General features: G+C 44.6%; 1 protein-coding gene across 1 annotated transcript; it reads left to right on the forward strand.

Annotated features, from left to right (window-relative positions):
- Window positions 1-14,279: 14,279 nt before the first annotated feature.
- LOC138808890 (ral guanine nucleotide dissociation stimulator-like) lies at window positions 14,280-18,610 on the forward strand. The gene is made up of 5 exons (XM_069995137.1): window positions 14,280-15,265; window positions 16,401-16,545; window positions 16,726-16,919; window positions 17,786-17,878; window positions 18,257-18,610. The coding sequence occupies exons 1-5, from the start codon at window positions 15,153-15,155 to the stop codon at window positions 18,489-18,491; spliced, it is 780 nt and encodes a 259-aa protein (XP_069851238.1). The 5' UTR covers window positions 14,280-15,152; the 3' UTR covers window positions 18,492-18,610.
- The last annotated feature ends 313 nt before the right edge of the window (window positions 18,611-18,923 follow it).

An 18,923-nucleotide genomic window follows, 5' to 3' on the forward strand; every position in this document is an offset into this window, starting at 1 on the left:
ACCAGGAAAAAAAGAAAGAAAGAAAGGAGAAGGTGAATAAGAGTGGAGATATGACCAATGTAGATTACAGTAAATTATTGCCATTTCCCCAGAGCTTCTGCAAAGTACCAGAGATGGCTACATGTATCAAAGATTTAAGTGCATTTAGCTTTTTGTAATGGTGAAAGCAAAGTTAAATCAAAGGAAGGAAGTGCATGCCACACATGATTGGCCGTAAGAGTCATGGAATGCACGTGAAAATGGTGGATTTGATACTGGAGGTGCTCACTGAGGACCAAGTTGTTACTTGTAGCCAAACCAAAGAAAATCTGGGCAAGAACTGAGCAGGCACCAGTGGCTGGTGAACTAATGCATGCTGTTTATTGGTTGGCATTAGGATGGAAACCTCTGACTTAAAAAATGGCCTCAAAACTGATGGTTTAATGAAACAAATTTTTTTTCCTCACTCAAACCATAGCTGGAGCTAACCATCACTATAAGATAATGTCTTTAGTACGCTAGGGAAATTCAGCATGGAGAATTCTACATGAAGGAAGCATGTGGCTTCTGCTAACATTTTATCTGCTACAGAAACATCATCTTTCTATGGCTAAGTTTAAGAAAAGAAAGAAAATGCTGGTTTGGCTTTTTTTTTAAAGTCGGTTATGGGGCTTGAACTCAAGGCCTGGACACTTTTCCTTTTTTGCTCATGGCTAATGCTCTACTACTTTGAGCCACAGCTCCACTTCTACTTTTGGGGTGGTTAATTAGAGATAAGAGTCTCATGGACTCTTCTTCCCCAGGCTGGTTTTGATCCTCAGATCTCAGCCTCCTGAGTAGCCAGAAGTACAGGAATGGGCCACCAATACCCAGCTAGCCTTGATTTTTACTTTGTAAAAAATGAAGACTACAAATTGGTGAGAATTGTAATTTCGACTACACCTGGATCACACAGGAGTCAGGCTGGGGCCAGACAATGAGCTGTCCTGACCCAACTCTAAGTGAACTTAGAGCATTTCACTAAAAGGCTGGGATGAGGAAGACCAATGTCAACAATTGGTTTTACTGCTTACATTATCTAAGAGACTTCAGGCAAATCACTAACATCTCTAGGCTTCCATATTGGAAATGTCTTGAGATACTCAGGTACTGTGTAGAAATGAGGACAGCAACTTGAAAAGAATTTGGTAAAGGCGAAGATTTTACTTCTGTGAAACAGTGTAGGCAAGCGAGCAAGCGCGTTGGGCAGGCAGTCTGCCCAGGTTTTATGGTGAAAGAGTCACTGCCCCTCATCCTGAGGTATTAGGACATGAGGAGGGGGCACTCATGAGTGGAATTAGTGCCCTTATAAGATGAGGCCCCGCAGAGCCGTGAGGACACACCAAGAAAGCTCTGAGTAGCAGAAAGAAAGCCCTAAGCAGACAGCACATCTGCCTTGAGCTTGGAGTCTCCAGCTTCCAAAACTCTGGGGAATAAAATGTGGCTCTTCATGATCTACCCAGTTTATATTTTTGTTACAGGGTCTGCAATGGACTAAGGTACAGAGAGAATTATAGTGTGATTCAAGTCTGTGAATTATATATTTTTCTGGGTCCTAATAATGCAACTGAAACTTGAACAGGAACCCTTAACACCTGCGTGTGTGTGTGTGTGTGTGTGTGTGTGTGTGTGTTTATGAATTACAAATGGTTGACCCTGTGCTCCTGAGAATAGATTCTTTCATTTTGTTTTATCTTTGTGTGAATGGTCTCAGTTTCTGGGGATCCACCTCACTTTGGAGAGGCTGTGGTGCTAGAGACCTGCCCTAGTGTGTTATCAAACAGATGGGAGACACAGGTCGACTTGGAGTCTCTAGAAAAAGAGACTGGGTTCCTGGGCTGGCAAGGAAAGTCATGGCAGATGATAATGGCCAGTAAAAACCAAAGAGCAAAGTGCAGGGATGTAAATGCACCTACTCCTCAGGGTATATGACCTCTCAGGCTGGTTCTCTTCAACCCTTTTACATGGTTCTTCTTTTCTTTGATTAAAGGGCCTTTATTGGCTAAACAAGGTGCCTTCCAGAAGCACCACAGCATTCGGTATACTTACAGTCTTTCCATGTTTTGGTCTATCATCTGCTGCTTAAACATCTGTCTCCTACTCCAGGCTGTCAATGCCATGAGCTGAGCTCGTTGATTTTTGCCTGACATTATGTGCCTTTAGCCCTAGCCTGGCAGACAATAGAAACATTTGAGGAATGGGTAAGTTCACCCATGTGTAAAAAGTTTTAAATGTGTGTAGCAGTTCCTGGTGGGGTGAATGCAAGTCAAAGGTACTCCATTAGAAGACTAGAAGCCAACTGTCTTTATTTACCACTCTCAAATCGAGGTGGTACTAAATTAATTGACTGGTTCACTCTTAGGTCAACAGGAAAATCAGACAGCAGAGTAGCAACAGATACTGAGTCCTGAGTGGACACAGCTTATTATCTAGGGACTCATAGTCTAAGATTAAAAAAATTCCTACTCATTCTTTGGTTGGATGGGAAGAATGCAACATGCTATCATCCTGTGTGATGCATACCCTAGGATAAAACCATGTGTGGCTACATGCTGGTGGTTCACACCTGTAATCATAGCTACTCAGAAAGCTGAAATCTAAGGATCGTAGTTCAAAGCCAGCCCAGTCAAGAAAATCGGTGAGACTCTTAACTCCATTTAGCCACCAAAAGAAACCCCCCCCAGAGTGGAACTGTGGCTCAAGTGGTAGAGTGCTACTCTTGAGCTGAAGAGCTGAGGGACAGCGCCCAGGCCTTGAGCTGAAGAGCTGAGGGACAGGGCCCAGGCCTAGAGTTCAGGCCTCTAGGCCTGGGCCCTGTCCCTCTGCTCTTCAGCTCAAGGCTAGCGCTCTACCACTTGAGCCACAGCGCCACTTCTGGCTTATTTCTTCTTGCTTATGTGGTGCTGAGGAATGGAACCCAGGGCCTCAAGCATGCAAGGCAAGCACTCTACCACTGAGCCGCCTTCCCAGCCCCTGAAGTATATTCTTGTAACAGAGAATAGAGTTCCCAGGCAATCCTAGCAGCGGTGCTTCAGCCAATCACAGACTTCCCACAGACCAGACCATGCCCATATAAGGTCAGTATCTCATCACAGTCTGGAAGGAAATGCTGACTGGCTGCAACCAGGTTGTTTCCTTATATCACTTCCTTTATTTCCTGGCTATAAATATAACCTGCACAGATAGTGTGGGATGGATGGGCAGGGATGGGATGAGGGACATTGAGAACCATTTTAGTCCAGATTGCTCAGCACTAGAGTCACAACTACAATTAACTAAGCTCTACAATACTGTATGTGTTGTGATGTTGTCTTTAGTAGACCAAAGGGATTCAAGGCTACTCTTCACCCTACTGCTGTATTCTGTGCTGCTCTCCCCATGCCCACCCCAACATTTTCAGTCCTTCCAAGTTACTCACTATCCACAAAGCATTTTGATATATTGGATCCAATCTTGTCATCCATTTACCCAAAGCAAAGCTGTCATTGTGAGATCGTGTGTGTAGGAAAGACCCACAATCCCAACACCCTCCCCTGTCTTGGTGCTCCTCCAGGGAGAATGGGAGACTTTGTTTCTGGAAATCCATTCCAGGACATTCCAGCTCTGCTTCTAAATAACACCTTCAATTTTCACAGTTGGAAGTTGTCTGAGACTTGCATCTGAAATCACCTTGGAAATCTATAAAGGATCCCTGGAAGATGCCGGGGATGGATGTCTCACTCTGCTGATCCTAGAGTTTGCTGCAGGACAGTAGAAGACATCAGGAGCCCTGTGGCCTACTGCCAGCTATTTTTGGGGAGAGAGGTTAGCAGGTGGAGGTGAGGAAGCAATCTCTGCCAGTTGGGACAGCTAGGTAATCTCACATTGGAATTTTAGATTTGGCCTTCACTTGTCTTTGCTTTGAAATCCCCATGGCGTTCTCCTGACATTTATTGAGGGCACTTGTCAGCTTGAGGGTGATGTAATGCAGACACTCTACTTTCAGATCCTCCCTCTCAGCTAAGACTGAATGCCACTAATGGGAGATTACCTAGAAGGGTGGGCTTGCCCTCCATGTACTCTGGTAGAGAAACCTCTGTTGTGAATTATTCCACTTGAATCTAATTGTAGCGTAAACACTGACAGGGACCCAAAAGTGGTAAGATTCCTATCTCCACAGTGTTCTTTCATTATATGTCATGTAATATCATACAGTGGCTGGTATCTTCACCTTTGCCACCTTGGCAAATGTAAAATATCCATGTTATTACTTCTATAACTATAAAACCTGATCTACAAAATATTAACCACAAAATATTTGCCACCCTACAAAACATTGTTATCCATTCTTGCTTAGAAAGCACAGATGAATTTGAGCTTGAATGGGCCAGGTACGGAGGGGCTCTTGGCTGTAATCTTAGCTACTCAGGAGGCTGAGATCTGAAAACTCACAATTCAAAGCCAGCTTAGGCAGATAAATCAGAGTCTTATCTCCAATGAACATACTGCAAAAAGCTGGAGGTAGAGGTGTGGATCAAGTAGTAGAGTGCAAAGTTTTATTGAAATAGCTGAGCAAGAACATGAGGCCCTGAATTCAGGCTTTAGCATTGTCACTAAAAATTTAAAAATAAACTAAAATAAAGCCAGCCTGATTTCCTCCACTTTGGAAAAGATCTAGGCATAGCAGGATAGGGGAAAAAGTAAATAATTTAAAGATTTGTGTTCAGAATTCTGCTGTAAAAACCTAGTTAGAAGCTGGGCACTGGGAAGTGGTGATGTGGCTCAAGTGGTAGAGCGCTAGCCTTGAGCTGAAGAGCTGAGGGACAGCGCCCAGGCCCAGAGTTCAAGCCCCATGACCAACCAAAAAGAAGCTGGGCACTGGTGGTTCATGCCTGTAATCTGAATCTGAGGATCATGGTTCAAAGCCAACCCAGCCAGAAAAGTCCAGAAACTCTTTTTGTTGTTGTTGTTGTTAGTCATGGGGCTTGAACTCTCAGCCTGGGCACTGTCCCTCAGCTCCTCAGCTCAAGGCAAGCACTCCACCATTTGAGCCACAGTGCCACTTCTGGTTTTCTGGTGGTTAATTGAAGATAAGAGTCTCATGGACATTCCTGCCTGGGCTGGCTTTGAACCATGATCTTCAGATCTCAGCCACCTGAGAATCTAGGATGACAGGCCTGAGCCACCAGCTCCCAGTCACAGACTCTTATCTCCAGTAAAATACTTAGAAATGGCTGGAAGTGGTATGGTGGCTCAACTGGTAGAACACTAGCTTTGAGCACAAAGAGGCTCAGAGACAGGCCCTGAGTTTGAGTCCCAGGACTGGCAAAAACCAACAGCAACAACAACAGCAACAAAATCCAAAAACCTAACTGGGGTTCACCAGTATCCATGTGATTTTTGTGTATTGCAAACAGGTTTGGGCTGTACTGAGAAAGTATATAAATAGAAAATAGATAATATCACTCATTCCAGTATTCCATTACTGACTCTACTTCCTGTAACAAATATCTATGGACATCGGGTAGGATATGGCTGACTGTGGTGCATGCTGGGTGTGGGGGGAAACGGTGGCAGTTTTCATTTTTGAAGTTGCTGCCAAGAGCGAAAACACATTTATGGGACATAGAGTGTGAGTATTTGGAGAGATGGAAAGAGGCCTCCGTAGTCAAGCCGACAGGAGGAGGGTCCCAGGAAGAGCTTAGTAAATGCATCTTCAGCCAGGGACAGTGCTAGGGGCATGCTCCAGCCAATGTACAGAAGGCAGGCACACATCCTGGCTTGCTTTCTGCCCTGAGTTTCTTTCCAGTCACTTTGTATCTGTAAATATTCTAACGCACAGGAAGTAAAAGTAGACTCTATTGTTATTATTTTTCTTTTATGCTGCTACTGGGGCTTGAGCTCTGAGCCTCTTGTTATGGTCTGACTTTTCCACTCAAGGCTGGCACTCTACCAGTGGAGTGTGAGCGTGGCATTATTTGCGGATGGTACCTTTAAGAGATGGGAGGTTTGTAGGTCATTGGAATGGGGTTTGTTGGTTTGTTTTTGGTGCCTCTCTTTTTGTATTATCATATTTTTATTGTCTTAAGTACAGTACAAAGAAGTTACCATTCAACAAATCAGTTTATAAGTACGATGAATCTTCATCAGTGTCACCCCATTTATCAATCTCTCCCATCCTTCCCAGACCCATCCCTCCCCTCAATTTTCATAATTGCATAGCATATACATTAAATATTAGGACTGTATTCTTCCTCTTCCTCTTTTCTTTTTTAAATTATCTTTAAGTAGTTGTACAAAGAAGTTCCCATTCTACAAATCAGTATATGAATACAAGGTGCCTGACAACATTGTTACCCACCGCTCCTAACCTATCCCTTCTCTCACTTTTTTTTTAAATTGAGATTAGGTGATTACATAAATTTCACATATTTCATAGTATTGTGGAATAGTGATACTTAGTTAAAGTCACAAACACATTTTAACCTTCACAAGGCAAATTGTCATTATCATGGTCTATAAAGTTTGTGAATTCTATGAGCTTTGACAATCCAATTATTTCTTCCACATCAGATGACGTTTCTATCTCTTTCCTTTTGCTTAGTGTAAGCTGTTCCCTCTTTCCCTCTCATTCCTCCTTTCCCATCGCTGTCTTTGAGTTGCTTAGTTCTTTCTTCTATGTCCAGTTGGTGCCTGTCTTGAATCTTGCAATCAGGGCCTAGGTACTGTCCTTAAGCTTTTTAGCTCAAGACTAGCATTCTACCACTAGAGCCACAGCTCTGCTTCAGTTTTTTGGTGGTTAAGTGAAGATGAAAGTCCCACAGAATTTTCTTGCCAGGTTGCTTTGAACAACAACCCTTGAACTTCAGTCTGGAATGTATTCTTGAAGGGTCTGTGGGAACCTGTTTTCTTCTGTTCTCTCTCTACTTCCTGGCTCAAGGTGTGGCCATTTGTTCTGGACACAAGATCCTGCCATTGTCATCTGTCACCCTCATCAGAGTTGAAACAATGATGAAGTTGGCAAGGTTTTAACTCTCTAAAACTATGAGTTAAAGAAACCTTTTCTCTTTAGAAGTTAGTTGCCTTAGACATTTCATTGCAGTAATGTGAAGCTGACTAGCAGACACCTAGATTCTGGTCTTAACTTCAGGAGGTTTTACTTTGTAAGAAGTCAGACCAAGCATGGATAAGGAAAGCACAGCATCAGAAGGCAGGAAGATCGGCCATGCTCAGTGACACATTCTCAAAGGTGTTGGATCGACCCATTGTGTGATGTATGCTTATTGAATTAAGACATTATTCAAAGAGTGCATGGAAAGAGCACATGTTGACATATAGAGCACCCAGAAAATGAAAAACACAACAAAACAAAAAAAGAGAAGTAAGCACTTAATATTCTAAGTGTGAGAACCCACGAAAATGTTGCTATGCCCTATGAACTTTGACCCCCGTTGCTATAGTGGGATGTGTACTGGTGTAGATTTTCTGGTGCTTTTCATTTCACACGCAGCAGGAGCAGCTTAGCATGTGTGCGGGCGGGCAGGGTTGAGTTGCAGTGCAAGCCCCTATGGCCCCTCTTGATGAAGGTTCCAAAGAGGATGCTCCAAAGTAGAGACAGTGGGAGGTACTCCCAGAAGGTCAGCCTGAGATCCTGAAAGCCTGTATACAGCTTTCCCTGCCCTGAGTGGAAAGAGTATACTGATCTTTATGTGCATTCTCCCCCCTATAAACAAACATATTGTCAAAGCAGAGCCCTGGGCCTGTATTAGGCCTTGTAGTTGAAAGGTGCTTTAGGAAGCACAGTGGCTTCGAGAGGCACCTCTGGAGGCTTGAAAGGCCAGGGAAAGGGCAGCACTGGTTACTCAGAGCCAAAAGATATTCCATTGCATTGGCCCTGAATTCCAGGAGAATAGACAGCTACCTCTCAATACTGTGGCTAAAAGCTACTCTTCAGCAACTCTGTCTCACGAGAGGTGAGAAGATGCCTAGAATTAGCAACCCAGAGCCCTAGGAAAAGCTGGAAATCCAGTCCCAATCTCCACCAAACTGAGGCCATCTGGCTGTATCAATTAAGCCATGTGTCTTCTTGGATACTGGCAGCTAAGACTACACATGGTTGGAGCAGGGCATTGGGCTAGCCAATCAGAAGGCTTTGATCTGAGGCTTGCAGAAAAACTGGAAAGTTTGTGAGACTCTTACCTCCAATTAACCAGCAAAAAATAAAAACCCTGGAAATGAAACTGCGGCCCAAGTGGTTGAACACCAGCTTTGAGTGAACAAGTCAAGTGAGAGTTTAAGGCTTTGGAAGTTTAAATCCTAGAAATGGACACACACACACACACACACACACACACACACACACACACACACACACACACACACACACACACACACACACACACACACACGCACACACACACACACACACACACTTATACAGATGTTTCTGCAGGTCACCTCCCCCTGGGATGCAGTGATAGATGCTGAAAGTTGGTTCTAGCATCATTACTAATTCACTCCCGGTTTGGTGAGAGTGTTGTACACACAGCAGTAGTGTGGAAGCTTCTCAGCAAAACAGTCCCACCATGTGTATTGTGAGTGAGGGTGGGCATGGGCGCATCCCCTCTGCTGGCTGTTTAGGGCCCTCTTTGTGCATCTATGGACACTGTCCATTCAGAAAACAGCCTCTCCCCACAGTCACCAGAAGTGGCATGAGTGATGATCACAGGATCTTTGGTAAAGTGGGCTTTGCAAAGTCATTTCAGACATTTTTATATTCCCTCTCTGTTAAAGCTGTCTACCTGAAGTGGAGTTGGGATGTATGGCAGAGATGAATTTAGTAGTTTGCTGAACAAAGGGATCAAGTAACAATGATTACTATTTACCATATCCTCGTAAGTACAGTGTACCAAGAACAGTGGGAGCAGATCCTATTGATGGTTTTGTTTGTCTCCTATGTTGTTTATTTATTTATTTTGTGCTGGTACTGGAGCTTGAACTCAGGGCTGAGTACTGTCCCTTAGCTTTTTCATTCAAGGCTGCTATTCTATCACTTGACCTACTTCTGTCTTCTTGAGGTTAATTGGAGATGAGAGTCTCTTGGAAGCCAGGAGCCCATTTGGCTTACACCTGTGAACTGAACTACTTAGAAGACAGAGATCTCTAAGGGTTGAGGTTCAAAGCCAGCCAGGGCTGGAAAGTTTGTGAAACTCTTATCTCCAATAAACCAACAATAAAAGCTAGAATTGCTAGCTCTGTGCAAAAAAAGTCAGGGACCGCACCTATGCCCTGAATTTAAGTTCCTAAACTGTCACACAGAGAGGTAAGAAAGTGAGAGAGAGAGACAGAGAGAGTGGGAGAGAGGGAGGGAGGAAAGAAAAAGAGGAGAAAGAGAAAGGGAAAGAGAGGAGAGAGAAAGAGACACAGAGAGATTTGTTTGTCCAGATTGGCTTAAAAATGGGATCCTCAGATCCCAACCTCCTCAGTAGCTAGGATGACAAACATGAACCACCAGCGCCCTGCATGGAGTTTTTTTTATATGGTACCTATTTATACATTGTGACCAGAACTAACACCGTGGTTCTGATGAGGGCTGCTGAAGCACCTCCTGCCAACCTTCTACCCAGACGTGTGCTGGCCCAGGAGTCATGAGAAACAAAGGGAAATCTGCACGTGCTGTTGGGCCATATTCTGGTCCTAGATACCATGATGGTCCCCTAAGGCTGCCATGGACCTGGAAAAACCCTATGGCCTAGAGACACTATAGTCTTCTTAAAATTGTAGCACAATGTATTATTTCCATGTGTACTAAATGCTTTGTAAACAAACCACGGTGATGCCAGTCAAGTAAATGACAGCATGGCCAGTTACATACTCAACATTTCCCAACCATTATCTTAGATTATATTCCTTCCATTCGTTATTATCATCTTAACATTAAATGCTAAAGAGCCTCCAAGGGCCCTTCAGAGAGTACTTCAGAAGAAGGTATTATTACAGGAAGTGACAGCTCCATGCATGTCACTTCTCCAAACCTTCCAAGGGCTAAGATGTGGAGTGGAAGGCAGAGAACTAACAGTCCTTAATGTAGGCTAGTGTGTGTGCCTGTGTCCGAGTCTTCAACAGAAAAACAGGTATAAAAAGAGAAGAGAATAGAAAAATTCTTCAGTACTAATGTAAAGGAAATGCATTTACAGTTATATGATACCTTTGTATCTTACCCTAAGGACTATCAGAACAGAGCTCAAACCAAAAATTGAAAGTTTCTAAAGTGAAGCTTACAGTCTCAAGATGAGTTTTTGTTATTAAGATGATTACTTTTAGTTTTTTTCTTTTGAGATAGGGCTTGCTATAGAGTGGCTGCCTCCCTCAAATTCATGATCCTCCTGCTTCTGCTTCTAGAATTATATGCCACACGTGAAAATATTTGTCATACGCTGAGCATCCCAAGTGAACAGTGTTTCTAAAGTCCATATCGGCATAGTAGAGCACAGTGAATGCTTACCCACCTACAGCAGCTTCCAGACCTGTGCGCTCTAATTGTTATGCCTTATATAGATGATATGTTACTATCTTTGGAGGGGTCCAGTTGTGGGGCCTAAACTCTAGGCCTGGGCACTGTCCCTCAGCTCTTCAGCTCAAGGCTAGCGCTCTACCACTTGAGCCACAGCGCCACTTCTGGCTTTTTTTCTTTTTGTTTTTGTGGTGCTGAGGAATTGAACCCAGGGCCTCATGCATGCAAGGTAAGTGCTCTACCACTGAGCCACCTTTCCAGCCCCCACATTTTACTTTTATATCCGTGTTTAGTTGTACGTGTTGTGTTGCATACTTTTTCTGTTTGTTTGTTTTTCCTCAAGGTTTTTGCTCTTCCACTTGAGTAACAGTTCTACTTTCTCACCTTTTGGTGGGTAATTGGAGTTCAATCTCATGGACATTTCTGCCCGGCTGGCACAGAACCCTGATCCTCAAATCTTAGCCTCCTGAGTAGGATTACAGGCATGAGACACTAGTATCTAGCTCGCTCTCTCTCTCTCTCCTCCCTCTCTCTCTGTGTGTCTCTGTGTGTCTCTGTGTGTCTCTGTCTCTCTCTCTGTGACATATTGGTGTTTAAATTAGAACTTCCAATTTGCTAGGCAAGTCCTCTACCATTCTTTTTCCAGGGCAGCCTAAACTTCGGACTGTGATCCTCCTATTTATACTTCTGGCATAGCTGACAGGCACACACCACTATACCCAGCACTTTCTTTTCTTTTCTTTTTCTTTTTGCCAGTCTTGGGACCTGAACTCTGGGCCTGGGCGATGTCCCTCAGCAGTTCAGCTCAAGGCTAGCACTCTACCACTTGAGCCACAGTACCACTTCTGGCTTTTTCTGCTTATGTGATGCTGAGCAATAGAACCCAAGGCCTCATGCATGCAAGGCATGCACTCTACCACTGTGCCGCCTTCCCAGCCCCCATGTGCAGAATTTTCTGTTGAAAATGTGGTCTCACAATCTATTTTATCTGTTCAGGCCTTGAAGCATAATGTTTCTAATCTTATGTGTTCCTGTATACCTATCAGAACGTGCACAGGACACTTGCAAATGCTTCTTGATTCTCCCATCTCTAAGTATGTTCATTACCTCCAGATGACTCCACAGAGCAGCTTCAAGGGCAAACTGATCTTTAGGTCATAAACACCTAACAATACCCTAGGATAATGGGAAGAGAGGCAAAATGATTTGTGCAGGATGAGAGCAACGGTGACAAGGAAGGTATGGATCTGACCTAGAAAGGACTCCTGGAAGCTGAGACCATGCTGGCACCAAGGCTCAGCAGTGGACGTGGGGATTCCACAGACAAAGTGTGCTGCTGTGTACACATGAGCACATTGCGCTATGGGAAGGGAGATTTCAGGCTCCAGTTTGTTTTGAGGAAGGTCTTATGTGAGGAAGCAGCATAGGTCATTGGGCCCTGAGAGGATGACCCCCACTTCTTTGACAATGGAATTGAATGTGGAATTCTGATAGGCAGAAAACTGTAACTAACAGTCTCGTCATGGGACACAGAAGCCAAGAATTCAGAGGCAAACGACCCTATAAACAGTTTGTAAACCACAGGAGCAGATTTCTATCTTTATATACTATATTCCTTAAAAGCAATAGTAAAAAAAATACTAGTAATCCCCTCACCACCATGAAATATTTCATTATAGAATAAAAAATAGTCTTCTCTTTAATAAAAATGAGCACCTATAAAAAAAAGGTCTGGTTATATGTGTAATGTTGGTTTTCGAATACTTCTTTGATTTTCCCACCTCTAAGTATTGGCATTAGCTCCAGATGACAGCACAGAAGGGTTCCAAGGACAAACAGATTAGGCTACAGAAAGTTAACAATGACCAAGGATGTAGAAGCCAAAATATGTTACAGAAGGACATGGCAGTCAGAGAAGGCCATGAAAGGCAAAAGGATTTGAGCTGGATGAGAGAAATAGTGACAAATAGGGCATGGATGTGACCTAGGACTGACTCCTGAAAGCTGAGTCCATGCCAGTACCTAGGCCTAGCAGATTAGGTTTGGACAAACAAGGTGTGCTGTTAACTCTAGAAGTGGGTTGTGAGGGGCATCCTGCTTGCAGGAGTTCACTCCCCCTTCCCAACATGCAAGTCTGGGTATAGGATGGACAGCCACAGCAGGGAGTCCTGGCAGAAAGGAGTTATGGGAGGCTCGGGGTGGGGAAGCTGGGCTCTGACTCTCGCTGTCCCCAATCTGCCTCCAGCATCCTTTATTCTGACTTCATGTGGAAGGACTTTGCCCCTAAAGATTTTTATGAACACATGAACAGAAACAATCTGAATGAACTTAACGCACTATCAAATGCTCAACATGGCCTCCTCAGACCAGCTCCCCCACTTACAAGTTCTTGTAGAGCAGCTGGAGGAGCCCGTGACTAATCAGAACAAGGAGAATGGTCTGGAAATGAGCTTGCTGCACATATTAGTTTACTTGGCTAGGCATTTTTCTCCGTAAGAAGTTATTGTGCCGGGGGGGGGGGGGGGGGCTGAGAGGGTGGCTCACTGGTAGAATGCTTGCCTTGCATGCATGAGGCCCTGGGTTTGATTCCCAAGCACCACATAAATAAAAGGAAAAAAGCCAGAAGTGGCGCTGTACTCAAGTAGTAGTGCACTAGCCTTGAGCTGAAGAGCTGAGGGACAGCAACCAAGCCCAGAGTTCTGGCCCCAGGACCGGACCCCCCCCCAAAAAGTCATTGTGGCTGCCTTTTCGTGTTCATTATATCAAAAGCTTCAACCTCTAATATGTAAAAATCTGAGGGAATATCTAACTGTCTTTGGAAAAGGGTGTCGTTTGGGGTAGCAAAACATTTTCTTCTGACCATGTTGGCATTGTTCTACCCAAATAGATCAATGCGTCTCTCTATACCAGGTTAGGAACAGTTCTGAGTCTCCCTGTCTTGAAGCACAGGTTCTGTGAATCCTTGAATTTCATCTGCTCTCTATCCCAGGGCAGTGGATTCTGAGAGGAGGCCGGGGCCCTGTAGTGTGGCAGAGGTGCATGTGCAGAGGGAACATGGCTGGTTGGCATGCTGCAGTGGGAAATCCAGAAACTCTGGCAATCACCAGTTCAGTGAAGAGGACTGAGGGTTTAGGAAGGGACCGAGTGAAGAGTGTGCATGTAGGTGGTGTGTGTACAGAATGGTGGTGCTTGAAATTAAAAGCTGGCCACTGTCCCTGAGTTCTTTCACTTAAGGCTAGCACTCTAGCACTTTGAGCTACAGCTGGAGATAATAATTTGATAGCATTTCCTGACCTGGCTGGCTTTGAACCCTGATCCTCAGATCTCAGCCTGCTGACTAGCAAAGAATACAGGCCTGAGCCAGAGACACTGATACATACCATTTTTGTGTGTAGACTATTGGTGGTAAAGAAGACTCATTTACTCAAGAAATAAAAAACAACTAACAAGGGAGATTGTTGCTGAAAATCTACATGTCTGACAGAAGACTTGGGTAACATTGTGACAGGAAAAGCTAAATTCCAGAATTGGGATTGTTTTCCGTATTCACTATATACATCATTTATATATAATGTATAATAAAATATAAGTATATATGTATGTATATATTGTATAATATACTATATGATAATACATATGTTTGAATTTTTTGGGGGTCCGGTCATGGGGTCTGAACTCTGGGCCTGGGCGCTGTCCCTCAGCTCTTCAGCTCAAGGCTAGCGCTCTACCACTTGAGCCACAGCGCCACTTCCAGCTTTTTTCTTTTTGCTTGTGTTGTGCTGAGGAATCGAACCCAGGGCCTCGAGCATGCAAGGCAAGCGCTCTACCACTGAGCCACCTTCCCAGCCCCACTATTTGAATGTATTTTAAAGGAGGACTAGCATGTGATATTATGGGTCACAAATATATTGTTTCACAAAGCACCAATATAAGGGGCTGGAGGTGGTTCAGTGGTAGAGCGCTTGCGTTTCATGCATGAGGCCCTGGGTACGATTACTCAGCACCATATAAGCAAAAAGAAAAAAGCCAGTAGGGGTGCTGTTGCTGAAGTGGTAGAATGGTAGCCTTGTGCTGAAGAGCTGAGGGAAAGCACCCAGGCCCAGAGTTTAGGCCCCACATCCAGAAACAAAGAAACAAAAAACAAAAAAAACATGAATATGAAACACATTATTGGGGAAATTAGTGATATATCTGTCTTAAGTCAACATAGTTCAATTCACCAAATGCTTTTGCAGAAAGGGATCCTGTGCTGGACACTGGTAGCTCACCCCTGTAATACTAGCTACTCAAGAGGCTGAGTTCTGAGGATTGCAGCTGAAAGTCAGCCCGGGCAGAAACATCCGTAAAACTCTGATCTCCCAATAAGCGACCAGAAAACTGGAAGTGGTACTGTGCCTCAAGGTGGTAGAGCCCTAGCTTTGAGCTGAAAAGCTGAGGACAGGCCCAGGCCCAGATTTCAAGCCTCAGGAACAATCCCTTAAACCCCCCCAAAATATGGGAGGGCACGTAATGAGCTGTTCATATGTAGCTCAGGTCTGTGATCCTAATTAATCAGAAAACTTGGTTCTGAGTTTCAGAGGTTCTACCCTCAGGGCACTAAGTTTTGAGAGAAGAGCTGGGCCCTCCAGGGGCACAAAGAGACATGTGCAGTGGAGGATGGCTTGTGCCTGTGCTTGGATGGGAAATCCAGAAACTGAACCACCATTGCCACAGTCGAGGAAAAATGAGGCTGAAGAGGAGCAATATCCATGCTGGGTAGGAAAGTTCCACCAATCTCTCATCTCCAACTGACTACAAAAAGCTCCAAGTGGAGCTATGTCTCAGAGGGTAGAGCAATAGCTTTGAGGAAAAATGCTAAGGGAGAAGGCAAAGGGTCCAATATCACAAATGCGCGCGCATGCGTGCGCACACAAACACACACACACACACACACACACACACACACACACACACACACACACACACACACACACACACACACACACTAACCAGAGTAACTATTGTATCTTAAATTCCTATGCAGAGATTGGACAACAGCTCAGCAATGTGTGAAATTCCTTCTTCCCTTTTGTGCTGAGGGAGGAGGACAGATCATGGGACACAGAAGCAAAGACTACAGAGGCAAATAACTATATAAACGATTACCTTGTAAAAAGCAAAGGAGCAGATTTCTACCTTAAATACGATATTCCTTAAAGCTATAGTAAAACAAGTCCTAGTCATCAAAATAAGACAATGCAGCACCTCTTCCTTTCTCTGCTTGCCTCCATGAAATATTGCAAGTATAAAAAATAATTTTCTCGCTTACAAAAATGGACACATATACAATGGATGATTATAAGTGTAATGTATGTTTTGCAATACTTGTTAGTTTTTCTCATTTCTAAGTATTTGCATTAGTTCCACATGACCCAAGAGAGGGGTTCCAAGGACAAACAGATTAGGCTACAGAAAGTAAACAATGGCCTAGGATGTAGATGTCAAAACTATGTGCCAGAAGGATGTGGTAGTGACAGAAGGCCCTCAGAAACAAAATGATTTGAGCCAGATGAGAGGAATAGTGACAGATAGGCCATGAATGTGACCTAGCAGTGACTCCTGGAAGCTGAGAACAAGCCAGAACCTAGGGCAAGCACTAATGGATTGGACAAACAAGGTGTGCTGTTCATTGTGTCTACATGTACACATTGCAATATTGGCTGGATGGGAATATTTCTTGTGTGAGGAAGCGGCAGAGGTCATTGGCCCTGACAGGTGACCCTGCCTCCTTCACAATGGAATAGAACATGGAACCCTGATAGCAGGCCACGGTAACTCACAGTTGGCTCAAGCCAGCTCACTTGGCCTGTGCCTCAGGAACCAGAAACATGTTCTCGTGCTGTATTCGCAGGTCTCGAGACTCTGGTCTCAGCCAAGAGCAGTATGGATGCCTCAGTCAAAGCTGTAGACACTGGATCAGTGGCAAGCCACGAACCAACCATCTCAGAGATTTGTCCAAAAAGAAACCTAGGAAATCACAAGGCAACTCAGGCAAGGTATACTCATGATAGAAAACCCACTTAACCCCAACCCAGCCCACAGTAGAACCTTCTTAGGTGATTTGTCAATACTGGGATAATGCTTTCTGCATAGTTTTCAATCCACTCGATCACAATTAGTCCTTTGTAAGTGTTCTCATTTCCATGATTTTTTTCTGATTCTTTTTCCCACCTTAGTGTGCCAATGAGTCAGCCCTGATCCTGAATGTGCCATGCAGTATATGGAGCCCGGAGGCAGGCCTGCTGGACATGCTGGTGATGAACCTGGTCCCTGCCTACCAGAAAGGCGATCTCTTCTATGTTGGAAACTTCCTCCACAATTATAGACAGTGGGGGACAATGCAGCAAGTGCTGGATATTGTGTTTAAAAAGTGAGTGTTCCCCCTTGCTTTGCATCTGGGTCTCTTCAGCCCCTCCTTGCTGAGTTGTGGAGTACTGGGCACCCCTCTGAACCTGTTGATTTCATGGGGGTCTTCTCACAGGAGCTTGGCATGAGACAAAGAAGTGCACCCCCTGCCTACTTTCTTAGTAGTGGTCTGCCCAGGACATTTCCTAGAAAAGCTACTGGAACCTCAGAAGCTGGCTTACTGAGGGGCTAGGATTACAGGCATGTGCCAGTGGCACCCAACTTCTGCCCTCACCTAGGTGAGGTTCTAGGAAATCACATTTCCCATGAGTAAATAAGGTTTCATTAGCAATTGGATGTCTGTGAATAATGTAGACCCAGGAAAGGCTGGGGTGTGGGGAAGGCGGGTGAACTGGAGGCTGAATCACTTCAGAGACCTCAGGGAGGGATTATGTTAGCTTTATATATTTATAACCCCTGAAGCTTTGATGTTTTTCAGTTTGTGCCAGTCCTACAACTGAACTCAGGGCCTGAGTGCTGTTTCTTTGGTGCTCAGAGCTACCACTATAGCATTTGAACCATAGGTGCAATTCTGGCCTTTTAAAAATTAGTGTCCTTAGACTTTTACTGACTAATCTCTATTCAGACTGTGCACGTGAGATATCATGTTCCTGATTAGCTAGAATTTGAGGTATTAGCCACTGGCACATTTTCCTTGGACCAAATGCGTATACCTCTCATAAAAAAATTTTTTTACTGAACTGTATAGACATATCTCACTTGTTTATGTGTCAGATTCCATTCCCATCTGGGCATGAGCCCATCCCATATGTGTCCTGTGTGGGCAGAAAAGGAGAAGCTGAGAGGTGACTTCCTCCTGTCCTCCCATAGGTACAGGTTCCCGGGCCGTAACTCCGAGGAAGATGAACAAATAAAGAAGCAAGTGGACTGTGGCACAAAGAAAAGGCCCCTTCGTTCAAAATGGTATCTTTGAGGCTTCTGATTCAAAGTGCAGATTTCTCATTTGCACACCACTTGGGCTTTCCACTAGGGGCAGAGGGTTGGGATTGGAGTGGTGGCAGAGGACACAGCTGTGTTTTGGTTGTGGACTCTCAGGGATGACAGGGAGGGCTGTGTGTACAAAATCAGTTCCTTCTTGTTACCTATCCCAGTGAGAATATTGGAGAATTATCTTTCAGAAGCTTGTAGTCATGGCTGGTGAAGATCACTCTGCCTGCAGGAGTCTCCTCCTGCTTCCCAACTTGCAAGTGTGCATATAGCAGTCCTTGCAGAAAGGGGCTATTGGAGGCCCAGGATAGGGAGGGAAGGCACTCACTCTTCTTGTCACCAATCTGCCCACAGCACCCTTTGTTCCATCTTCACCATGTGGATGGACTGCTACCCTGCAGATTTCCGAGAGCCCCAGAACCGACACCCGGTGAAAGAACTTACCCACTATGCCATGCTCCACATGCCCTCCTCAGATCTGGTCCTCAATCTCCACGTTCATCTGGATGAGCTGGAGGAGACCGGGATGAATGAGACCAAGAAACAGAGGAAGAAGTCCCTGTGTGGTCACCTCAGAGCTTGTGAGTAGGGATGGCGCTTGGGCCTCTAGGGTTGAGCCTAATTGCCTGAGAGCCCTTATTACCCCCCAGGTTGTAAGAATGTCTTTTTATGATACTATCTGCCAGGCAGTGTTGGTTCTCTTGGTGAAAGCACTTTCTTTCTTGGGAAAGACCTTACCTTCTCATCAGTGTTCAGTCCAAAGTAAACTTGTACAGCTTCCTCCATTAGAGCCTCATGGAAATTGAACTCCACGTGAACATCCTGAATCCACTGTCAAACTCCTTTACCTATTTCTCTTTCTCAGGCTTTGGCCGCCGTAGAGCAGCTTCTGCTGACCACCCAAGAGAGAAGCCGTCGGTGATGTCAGGGATGGTGATGGATGGAGATCTGGAGCCATCACTGGACTCCACAAAGCATGTGCATGTAGAGGGGTTGCATGCATTTGCAGTGAGGCCCCAAC

This window comes from Dipodomys merriami, unplaced genomic scaffold, assembly GCF_024711535.1.
Source record: "Dipodomys merriami isolate MVZ:Mamm:240054 unplaced genomic scaffold, mDipMer1.0.p SCAF_48, whole genome shotgun sequence".
Lineage (NCBI taxonomy): Eukaryota > Metazoa > Chordata > Mammalia > Rodentia > Heteromyidae > Dipodomys > Dipodomys merriami.